Below are 12028 nucleotides of genomic sequence, written 5' to 3' on the forward strand. Positions count from 1 at the left end.
ATATATATATATATATATATATATATATATATATATATATATATATAATTCCACCAAATATTGATTTCTGAACTCTTCCCACCTTAAACATTAGTGTTGTTGCTTATAAATAAATATTTTCTTCGCATCATTTGAGGTCTGAAAGCACTGCATCTTTTTTGTTATTTTGCCCATTTTCTGCAAAGAAATATTAAATTTTTGCTTGTATTTTTGGAGACATGTCAGTAGTTCATAGAATGAAATAACAATGTTAATTTTACACAATCATAAACCTATAACAAGTAAAATCAAAGAAACTGATCATTTTAAGTGGTCTCTTATTTGAACAGGATGACATACAGAGGACTCATTTGTACCAAATAAACAAATAATGTTACATTGTATTGTCAAAAAAATGTGGGGGGAAGGGGGGGGGGCAATAAAAAGTTGGATGTAAAGGAAGTCAGTGTTTCAGGATTTTTGCAGTTCTCCAGACACAGAGGATCATAAAACTGAATGCTGGTTCTCCATGTTTGGTTCTGATTCTGGGGATGCAGAGCAGACATGAACCTGAAGACCTGAGTGGTCTGGATGGTTGGTACGACGACAACTCAGCCAAAACGTATAAACTAACGTATTTTAAAGTCTATCCTCAGAACTACAAGCTCCGTCCTCCTTGTTTTACTGAGCAGCAGCGTTATGGATCAGCTGCAATTTTCTGATTGCAGTTTGCCATAAAAGCACGAATGAGTTTCTCAAGGTATTGTTGGAACATTAGGCTTTTAATTTTGGAAATGCTCTGCAGGGGATAGAAGGCCAACTTTGTAACTGTCCTTATGTGTCTCCAAAGGGTCATGTTTCTGGCCTAATCACTATTAACTAAAGCCGAGTGCTGACTCTTGATTGTTTCTCTTTAGGTCTGAAGAAAATTATTTTAATTTGTGTTTTATTCACATGGATAAAGTCGCATCCACACATCCATTCCTTTAACTGCTTTTCTCAACGCTTGGATGTGTTCTTAGTCACCTGGTGATTGTCTGCAAAGTTAAGACAGCTTCAGTTATTTGTAATAACCTAAACTAGAGAAACAGAAGTATTAAATAGGAGGAACCCCCATTCTAACCTTTGGCTTAACCTGCATGTGTCTTTTGTCAACCTTGATGAAACGTTAGCTAGGTACTAATAAGAAGAACTTAATTTCCAAGATAATTCCCCTCTTTGGTTTAGGTGTGTTTTTGCAGGGGTGACTCAAAACCCATGCAGGAAGCCAGCCTGGAGGAAATTAGTGCCCACATCTGAAATGAGGTCTTGTGGGCAAAATGAGAGAAAATAAAATCCGTTATCAGCTGGCAGGGAAAGTGGATGCCCACACTCTGCCTGCAGCAAAACATAGTAAACAAGAGCCATCCAAGTCTGGAGTGATGATGCTATGCTCTGCAGCCCCGGCAGCATGAATATGACTGTAATGAGTCATTGGTTGAAAAAACACATCCCTATGTCCAAATCACAAAATTTAGTTGAGTTTCCAAATGATGATTTTAAAAAGTTTGATGGACGCTGGAAGGAAATCATGTTAACTGAAAAAAGTACAAGCTATGAAGTGCAAGTGTTTTCTGGATTTGGTGACAGCAGGTCCTCCAGCTTTTAGGCCCAGTTGTTCAAAGCTGAATTATTTTTGCATACGCAGAACAAAGACGTTATTTCAACATAACTCGATATTTTCACCTTTTCAGGCAAGAAAGTTGTGCTTTTTAATTACTTAAACGAAATAAGGTAAAAGAAGAAACTAACTTCATGTCTTGTGGACATCAGATCATTTTGGGTACTTGTCCTTCATGCCACCGAGTAAAAACACCCAGAAACTGCAGGGAGGCATTTCTGCCTCGTTTGGATGATTCTGTCTTTGTCACGTTGACTTTGCTCATGCTACACCTCACTTCTGATTCGCAGCGTCGAATCCCCACTATATAAAATTAACCTTTCAGATAAATAATAACAAATACTGTGAAGGAATAATCTCCCTTTCCATAGATCGGTTGTAGGTAATCCGCTGTGACCACCCCTAACTGTAGCAGCCAAAAAAAGAAGAAACCTTTTCACATTTTGTGCATCAAAGCCAGAAACTATGTGTTTTTTCACAGATCTCAGGCCAACACATAAGATTTTATTTTACACATAAATATGCTTTAAGTTTAACATTTCCATTGCAGTTCTGGTTGCATGTTTCAGGTCTCTTCTCCTGCCTGACGGGGAAACGCCTCTCGAGTCCCAGGTCTGATATTTTGCAGCCACTAAACGATTTTCTTTCCCGAATGACCGACCTTGACGTCGAGTTGGAGTGGCATCTCAGTCCCTGCTGACGAAAAGCAGCACTAAGCATGATGCTGCCACCACCGTCTTCCACAGCACAGATGCTAGGTGTGTAATGCAAGTAATATGTTTTCCATCACAGATAGCTCTTTGCGTGTCGGCTGAAAAGTTGAATTTTGGTCTGATTTGTACCGAGCAGCTTCTTCCACATGTTTGCTGTGAGTAGCTTCTTGCAAACAGAAAACCTGATTTCTTCAGCCTGTCAGTTTAGGTCGACGCTCGTCCCATTTTCCCCAGGATGGATTGAACAGAGCTTGGGATTTTTGCTTTATGATCAAACTCTAAACATGTCAGCATCTTTCTCTCTGACCTGTCTGCTGTGTTCCTCTGTTTCCATGTTGTTGTTTGTTCGCTAACAAACCCCTGAGGCCTTCACAGATTAGCTGGATTAATGCAGAGATTAAACATCTGAATTCTCTAATTGACTTCATTTATTGATTGTGGATTCTGTTTTGGGGTCCCATGGTAGTGGGGGCCAGAATTAGAAATGCATGACACCCTTTTCATGTTTCATCTGTAATTTCTAACATTATGTCTATTTCTCCTTACTCTTAGCAGTTTTGGCCTTCCTTATGTTAATCTGTCTCATTTAATACAAATAAAACACATTTTGCATTTTGTGGTTGTAACATGACAAAACGACAAAAAAAAAAGTTTAAGCAGAATCAATACTTGGTCTTAAAGGCTGGATCATTTATTCTCCACATGCAGCCTTTAAACCTCAAAGTTGCAAAAAAGAGAACTTTGTGGGGTTTTCTACCACAACACAAGATGGCACTAGAGGACAGTCTGCACACAACTATTTGTTTTCTCACAATGTTGCAATCTGGACATTGTCCCGAATATGTGTATGAGGTGTAGAAATAATGCTTTAGCTCGATTTGCATGGGTGCACATTTAATTTTCTACTCTTTGCAACACAATTAAGAGCAGTGGGGTAAAATGGAAATGCTGCCACGGCATAAAAACCCTGAATCATATTAGGCTTCATTGATAAAACCTTACAAATACTTTTTCTTAACGAAAACGCATCGCTGTTGTAAAACAGAAGGAACATGTGATCTGATTGAGGCTGCACTTACAGTACTCAGGATAACTTGGCTCAAGAGCTGGCTGGCGAGCCAGAGTCTAATCTTAGCCTGACCTTTAATTCCCCTCTTTGACCTTAAGCTGTTAAAGCGGCGGCCAAGACTGGCATGCAGGCACTCAGGGTTGTGGTAGTTCAGCAATGCCAGGACACTGGACAGCTGCCACGAAACCCACAAAAGGTGTCCAGTTTTAAAGCAGAGTAGTAGCTGGGACACGTCTGCAGAACTCTGCACAAAGACGGCGAATACAAGTTCTAAGATATGATCATTTTATTTTAATTTTTTCCACTTAGATCAAGGCGTGCAGCGGTTGCAAGATGCCACGCCGCTGTCGAAGGTTTCAACTCACAGACCTGGCTTAAACTCACATGGTTATGATTCAGGTTTGACATTTTCTAATCTCCTCTGCAGAGCTTTCTTTTCTGATGTCAACAATGTTGCCAGGAAAGAGAGTCAAAAATAGATGTGGAAGCAGCAGCTGACATGGCCGAGCCTTGTCATGTCTTTGTGTGCAGGGGAAGAGAAGTGAAGCAGTTAATCTGGGAGCACAAGGCACGATCCCCTTGCACACACCTCCACAGTTCCTCTGCATTCTGACTTTAAAAGAAAAAAAAAACACACACATAACTTTCTTCCAATGCATCCTTTCTGGTATTTCTAAATGGCCTCAAAAAAAGCCACAGTTCAACTGAGTAAATGGACTCAGGCACGCTCCTGTGCGCATATGTGAGCGAAATTGAGCAATCGGGTTTCAACTTTTGACTTCTGCAGAGCAGATTGGAGCTGCAGGAAAAGAATAGCAGCAACAGAGTCAGTCAAGTGAAGGGTCATGGTCTTTGGACATTAAATGTCACAGTCAGTAAGACAGAGATTTGATCCCCCCGCCCCACCAACCTATTCGTTCGCTCCATGTGGCTGCATTCACTGAGAAGGTCAGCAGGGGACCCCTGTCTTTTTTCAGACCACGATGTGAGGCCTTTAAGGTGTGGCCGTCTAAATCAGGACTGTTGAGACTTCATGACACCTTATGCAAATTAAATAACAGCAATATTCAGGTTTATAATGAGCAGGAGGATAGGGACGAGACGGTAGCAACTCAGATAAAAGTGAAGTTTCAAACTTTGCAGTTAACGACCTTGACATTCAGGAGGAGGCGTTGCAAGGATCGTTTCTAAAGGGGCGTGGCTTCAGGGCCCGGTCAGTCATAAAAACTCGGTTAAACTTTGCTCTTCCCCACTCACACCCGGAGTCCCAAGACAGACTGAGTCATCTCACAAACGGTAAATGCCTCCAAGCAAGTCATTAAAGCGTTTTAGTCAGGAAACTGCAGGAATTTAGCAGGCTGCATGTTTGATTCAAGTCACCTGTTGACAGCATGGATGGCTCTGTTAAATGAGTCTAAAAACATGTGGGCATGACATTGTTTGAAATTTGACCTTTTGGATATTGGACTAGATATTTAAACTATAATTTTGTTCATCCCATTGTGTTCTTGCAGAGACTCTTTGCTCTTGGTTCACGTAAATTAAAACTTTCCCCCAGTATTCAGCTAGATTGATTGGTCTATTGCCTGTTTGATTTTTCTGTTTTTTTCTTCTGCAAATATTAAAAAAGAAATGCTTCTCTTTAGAAAACTAGTGTGAATTGTAGACATTTGTGGATTAAATGGCTATTTCTGTTTCTCCTTTCAGAGGACTAGACCAACTCAGGCAAAATGGTGAAAGTCGGTATCAATGGGTAAGAGCACTTTTAAACTTGTCTGTAACAAATCACACCTGGTGCCACTTTTAATTAAAACCGCTTTAAACAGGAGCTCACATACATACATACATACATACATATATATATATATATATATAATGTAAGGAGTTATTCGTGTACAGAGATTTTTGTGTCGATGCAAAGGTTTGTGCAAACTAAGGACGAAACTGAAAGACAAGTTGCAGAGGGGTTACTCAAAGAATCTTGCACGTATGTTTTTTTTTTTTTTTTAAATGAGGTCTACTTTTAAATTTCTTAAGTCTGAAGGGAAAATTGCTCTAGATGTTCATTTTTCTACTGATTACATCGGATTCCTAAATCCTGACAGTTCAGTTTTGTTTTAACATCATGCCACTAGAGGCCAGAGCCCTTGTGGCAGATAAAATCGATGATTTGCAGCAGCTGAACCCACAAGTGTTTTCCAATGGAGGACATGCACAGGTGCTCGTGCCTTAAAACTGACCATTGAGTAACTGCTCAGCATTCTTTTACTGATCTTTGAACTTTGGCCTTCAGCAGATGACATTGTGGGCAGTAATTTCATCATCAGAGGGGTTGTTCGACAGGAGGTTGTTTTTCTTTTTTTTTTTTTTTCTGCTGATGGACGCAAACTCAAAAGTCGCAGAGCACACAGTCTGACGTTGGATCACGAATCTGCTCTTTTTCCTCTACGTGCCTGACTTCCTGTTCCCTGCAGCTGCAGTGTTTAAGCGCGGCATATCAGGCCGGATTTTTGGACCCGCAGGGTTAAAGATTAACCCAGCCATTGATCAAACGTTGCACTGGCGTCATAAGGATTACCACATTTGAGAAACATTGTGACTTTCATCGACAGAACGCGGTCAGAGCCCCTGCAACACACCTCCTCCTGCCCCTCCTCCTGAACTCTGGCCTTTCTTTGACTGCAGTTTCATGTCTCCTGGGGTGTTATCTATATTCCCACATGGAAGAAAGGGCTACACTAGTAGAGTGAACCAGATCCCTCCAGGGTTTTACTGAATGTCAAACTGAATCTCACGGACTCATTTCTGTATTTATATGAAGGTTTTCACCTTTAATTTCACTGAAACCAAAGCAAAACTGGGTCGATTGAGGTGGCATCATGTTGCCATCTAGAGGCCAGACTGAGAAGTGCATTTTTGTTCACCTTTTTACAGATTCGGCCGCATCGGTCGTCTGGTGACCCGTGCTGGTTTCACCTCCAAGAAGGTTGAGATTGTGGCCATCAATGACCCATTCATCGACCTGGAGTACATGGTAGGTCAAAAAATGAGAGCCAGGTCACGTCATCATGAACACATGCTGAAGATTTACAAAGTAGAGGTAATATTTTTAATGAGCAGTAGTTATTTTTGATATGGCTGACTAGGACTCCCTGCTCAGGGTGCCATGGCCTTGGGGGAGGAAAAACAACCTTACCAGATGTAGAAAACTGAGCATAAGGGAAGCAATAACGGCATAAATGTAGCAGTGATTACCAGAAAATGGAGAATGGACACGCAAAACTGACACTTTACACATAAACACACCCATTAAAGAAAGTGGAATATTAAGTCCATATATTTCAGGAACTTGATCACAACAAACACATTTTAGATGAATGTTTGAAAATGTTTTCCACTTGCAGCTCATAATATTAGAATATTGCATCAGGCCAATAAAAAAAATTACAGAAATCTCTTGATAAGTATATTTGATACCTGGTTTAACGTGATAAATTTTCAAAAGCACTTATAATCTGATAAATGAGCTTAATTGGATGCATATTCTGATTTACTGAATGTGACTGTATAGCTGTAAAGTTAATTTCTGGTCATTTCAGGTCTACATGTTCCAGTACGATTCCACTCACGGCCGATTCAAAGGCGAGGTCAAGGCCGAGGGAGACAAGCTGGTCATCGATGGACACAAAATCACAGTCTTCCACGAGTGAGTTCACCTGGCAATTTCACAGTTTGCTTAGTAGTGGAGCACAATGAGGTCTACACCAAAAAAATGCTCTAATATTAGCTTAAAGGCAGCAACGGCTGAACTTTTGTTTTGTTGTTTCTTTCTATAGGAGGGACCCAACCAACATCAAATGGGGTGAGGCTGGTGCCGAGTATGTTGTGGAGTCCACTGGCGTGTTCACCACCATTGAGAAGGCCTCCGTAAGTGCCAACGCCTCTTGAGTGTAATGCTCTTTTAGAGATGGAAAATATTTTAAGAATAGTCAGTTACTATGCTTGGAACATGCATGGATAAAATAAAATTAAAAAAATTGAGAATCTCATTGGTACTGGGGAAGTACTGTTTTTCCGCTACATGCGCTTGTTTAAGTAGCATATCAAGAGTTTCATGGGTTTGGGGAAAAGATGGAGGAAGGCTTTGCACATTTGGATGAACTCATGGCATGTCCAGAATGTTTCCCTCCTCTGGCCAACACAGATGAGCTGGTGTAGCTGATGGAGGTTTTATAAAGCTCTCATGCCGTAACAAACCAGACTCGGTCACATTTACTGGATGTAGTGTGGTGGACTACAGCTGATTTTGATGCCCCCTCTTGAATTGGTTCCTTTATTGCATGCAAAACGGATCACATGTGTAGATAAACTTGAAGGTTTTTGGCCATGTCCCCATGAAAATTGATTTTTCCAAAATAACCTTTGTATTGGTAGATTTTTTTTAAAATTTGTTTCAAAAAACAAGATTTGTGAAGTAGAGTGATTTCCACACAAATCCATCAAATTAAACTCTGTAGGTACAAAACTTCCTTTGAAAATTAGAAAATATACAGCATTTACAAACATCTATTCATTGACAATTTGAGGACCCCAAAACCTAAAAGCCTTGGACTACTGAGGATATAAGTCATTGCTAAAATCTGCCCCAATTGCATTTTCTTCCTCAGCATGCTATAAAGTTTTGCCGTCTCCACTTGGTGACCATTCATTTTTGAGAACTTTTCTTGGATGAAACAAAAAGTGATGCATGTTGCCCATTTTCTCTCTGACGGTAGAGGCTGCACGCCTCTTGGCAGCGTCGCTTGTTAGTCTTGACTTCTTACACATTTAATAGCTGCCAGTAAATGAGTCGTTTCAAAGACATTATTTCTCTGAATGCAAGCAATGCAGTCTCAGTTGGAATATGAAGCCCACTGTCTTTTGCTCAGATTTTTGTCTGCGGCTACATTTTTGCATATTTTGATTAAATTAAATGGTAGTAATCATTAACCTGACAAACTGATGTTTCCCTCAGTGTTTTAGTTGCTGCATATGTCTGTTTAAATCCAAAATGGATGTTTGCCTTTAAAGTTATCCATACAGCTTTTGAAATGTATTTAAAAATGGATTAATTCCTAATAAACATGACTACAAAATTGTTCTTTGAGATGTAAAACATTTTTGCATCATGTTTAGAAAGTTGCTTGGTGTGAAAATCCTTTTCTTCTTCTTTCCACACTCCCCAACACTTTACTTTAGGCTCACTTGAAGGGCGGTGCCAAGAGGGTAATCATCTCTGCCCCCAGCGCTGATGCCCCCATGTTTGTCATGGGCGTCAACCACGAGAAGTATGACAAATCCCTCCAGGTGGTCAGGTGAGGATTATCCATGTGAACAGCAGAATAACTTTCTACCAATCGCCTCAACCAGGCTAATTGTTCTTAAAATGTCTCCCTTTAACAGCAACGCCTCTTGCACAACCAACTGCTTGGCACCACTAGCCAAAGTCATCAATGACAACTTTGGCATCATTGAGGGCCTGATGGTGAGAATTTGACTTCATCCTGGAACATTTGGGCTGACGGCGCTGCTTTAAGCCGCATCCTCTTTTAATCTCCTCGTCCAGAGCACAGTCCACGCCATCACTGCCACACAGAAGACCGTGGACGGCCCCTCCGGCAAGCTGTGGAGGGACGGTCGCGGCGCCAGCCAGAACATCATCCCCGCCTCCACTGGTGCAGCCAAGGCTGTTGGCAAGGTCATCCCTGAGCTCAATGGGTTGGTCTCCAAAAATGTCTTGCCATTTAATATAGTCTATACCTGTAGCAGATGTGTTGATTTGCCTAAGTCCATCTGTTGTGGTCTGGCTTTGTCATTTTCCAGTAAGCTGACCGGCATGGCTTTCCGTGTGCCCACTCCCAACGTGTCGGTGGTTGATCTGACCGTTCGTCTGGAGAAACCAGTAAGTTGTGGGAAATTGGAATCCCTCCATTTTTTTTATTCCTCAACATAAAAGGAATAGTGATGAACAAAAATGACAGTCATTTTACTGCTAAATAAATTGCACTTTGCTCATCTGTGTTAAATTTTCATTTAGTTGCCAAAAGGTTTCAAGTTACTCGTCTTTTACAGGCCAAGTACGATGAAATCAAGAAGGTTGTGAAAGCCGCAGCTGAGGGTCCAATGAAGGGCATTCTGGGATACACTGAGCACCAGGTTGGCACACTTTTCTCTTTGTTGGAATCTTGACTTTGGACAAAGTATGGTGAATCTGATTACCTTATAATGTTGGGTCAGATTTGCTCAATAAATTGGGAAAGATGGCTAATCTCTCTTGTTGCAGTTTCAGCTGACGAGGCCAGTGGGTCATGAATCCCAAAAGAGCAAAATATGAGCCAAATGTTCCTACTGCACCCAAAGGAATATCCTCCAAATGGAATTAAAATGTTTCTTAATCTTGCTGGTGGGAGTTAATTTGCTCACTTTGTCCTATTTGCTCTCCTGCAGGTCGTCTCCACAGACTTCAACGGCGATTCTCACTCCTCCATCTTTGATGCTGGCGCTGGCATCGCCCTCAATGACAACTTTGTCAAGCTCGTTTCATGGTGCGCCTTTAGCAAAACCTGATTAACCTGCATTTCTACTACCCACAATGCTTATGACTCCTTTCCCTTTGCTTTAAGGTACGACAACGAGTACGGCTACAGCAACCGCGTCTGCGACCTCATGGCCCACATGGCCTCTAAGGAGTAAAGCAACCAGCTGACTGGCTGTCACAGTGTTGCTTTCATTCTCCTTTCTATACAGAGTTGTAAATGTACAAGATGTATGATCTGTGACTCTGCCTAGTTCCATCAGATGGTCGACCCCTACCATCATCGCATGCCTGAGGAAACGTCCCACATGACAAACGAGTTAATCTGTTGACCAATTCTTTTTTTTTTATTTTTTATTTTTTTATTTGGTAAACTCTGTTCTGTTCTTGTGTTGGATGGAGTGAAGGTGTGGAAGTTCTCTTGTCTGCAGTGGTCTAGAGCTGCAGTCGGTGGCGAAATAAAGTCCTTTGTGAGATTTAAGGCTTTCTGTGTCCTTTCTTGTTGCTATGCAGTTTAAAATGATCTTCCACCTCCAACTTAACCCCATTTCTCCTGCAATCTATATATTTTGTTTTGTTTTCAAATTCCACAAAGCCATTCACCAGCTCTTTGGTGTGGTGAGGAAATGTAATCTCGAATGTGTCGCATCTAAAAATATCTGCATTAGCAGGACTTGCAATTATGTGTTCAGCATCAAATGCAAAGGCAGGTGATGCTGAAGGAGTGTTCTTCCTTACTACTCATGCAATAGTGTGGGAGGAATTTGAATATGCAGATTATGTGCAGCAGGTTTTCATTTCTTTAATGGGTAAAAATATGCGAACAGTGAGTCTTGTACTGATTAAAAAAAACACAAATTTTAGGTACCTTGTTTTGGCATCTGGTGGACTTAAATTCTTTTCTTTTTTACTATTCTGGCTTTGCATGCAAGTTTGCTTAGATTTAATTTGGTATTCAATTGTTCAATGTCCTTTCCGAAGGCTTAAAGTGCTTTTGTAATGACAAAGCTCAAACAGAAACTGGGCCAGATCTACAGAATGGTCTGAATGTGTCATTTCACAAACTTTCCTATTTTACTACAGCTCAAAATTAAATAATTTTTTCCACTTTTTAAATCTTTTGAAATGGAACCACATTTTCCCAATCTGAAAAAATGAAATGGTTGTTCAAACTTACTGCTACTAAGAGAAATGTATCCAAATTTTCAAAATGATGCATTTAATTAGACTATCAAGTAAAAACTTCAAGCTGAATTTGACAAGTTAGGTTTTGCACAATAGGGACTGCTTGTCCCTGACCCATCATGAGTCCAAAGCAAACTTGGTTTATACATTCACATTTTTTCATGCATATCAAACGAATATTAATGTTACAAGATCCTTAAAATAAATCGACTCAATTGGTGGTGTGGCAACTGTCTTAAAAAAAAAAAAGCAAAATAAGATCCATAAAGAAATGGAGCTGTTGAGAACGACAGCCAGCTGTGTTGAAAATGGTTTGTGCTAGAATCAGCTGTAACCAAAATAAAAATGAATTGAGAATAGGCCTTCAACAGAATTTCTTCGAGCATTTCCCTGATTTCTCCACAGCATGCTATTGCCACTAAGTGTCACTGTGAGGGCGGTGTGTTTATTTTGGGAAACAAACACATTGTGCTTTGCAGGTCTGTCAAAAACATTCAACTTTGGACTCTTCTGATCAGAGCTGCCAATTTGTCTCCAGTAATGACTTTTCCTGCCTCTCTTTCAGTTGTGCCAAACTATTTCCCATCGATAAAGTAGAGTTTTGTGCGACGTTCAAAGCTCTGAATACGTTTAAAATATTATTTATGGTGTGATGTGAAAGAAACTGATCGTAGTGGATACAAAAGTAGAATCTTTTTTTTTAATTATTTTTTTAAGGTTTCTAAAATCATGTATCAAATACATCAAATCACGTTGAAGTTTGTGGCTGTAACGGGTCATAATGAGTGAGGGGCAGAAACACTGAGCGCCGCTGAGCTTTGTGGACTTCTATTCGTGTATTTACGGTA

The 12028-nt window shown here is 40.4% G+C and overlaps 1 protein-coding gene across 1 annotated transcript; it reads left to right on the top strand.

The window, feature by feature from the left end:
- Positions 1 to 4645: 4645 nt before the first annotated feature.
- On the top strand, positions 4646 to 10476 carry gapdh (glyceraldehyde-3-phosphate dehydrogenase). The gene is made up of 12 exons (XM_015046131.1): positions 4646 to 4717; positions 5129 to 5174; positions 6356 to 6455; positions 7021 to 7127; positions 7258 to 7348; positions 8660 to 8775; positions 8864 to 8945; positions 9027 to 9178; positions 9284 to 9362; positions 9533 to 9616; positions 9908 to 10005; positions 10084 to 10476. The coding sequence occupies exons 2-12, from the start codon at positions 5152 to 5154 to the stop codon at positions 10151 to 10153; spliced, it is 1002 nt and encodes a 333-aa protein (XP_014901617.1). The 5' UTR covers positions 4646 to 4717; positions 5129 to 5151; the 3' UTR covers positions 10154 to 10476.
- Positions 10477 to 12028: the final 1552 nt, after the last annotated feature.

Source organism: Poecilia latipinna, unplaced genomic scaffold, assembly GCF_001443285.1.
Source record: "Poecilia latipinna isolate Pla-1442-1.1 unplaced genomic scaffold, P_latipinna-1.0 Scaffold765, whole genome shotgun sequence".
Classification (NCBI taxonomy): Eukaryota; Metazoa; Chordata; class Actinopteri; order Cyprinodontiformes; family Poeciliidae; genus Poecilia; species Poecilia latipinna.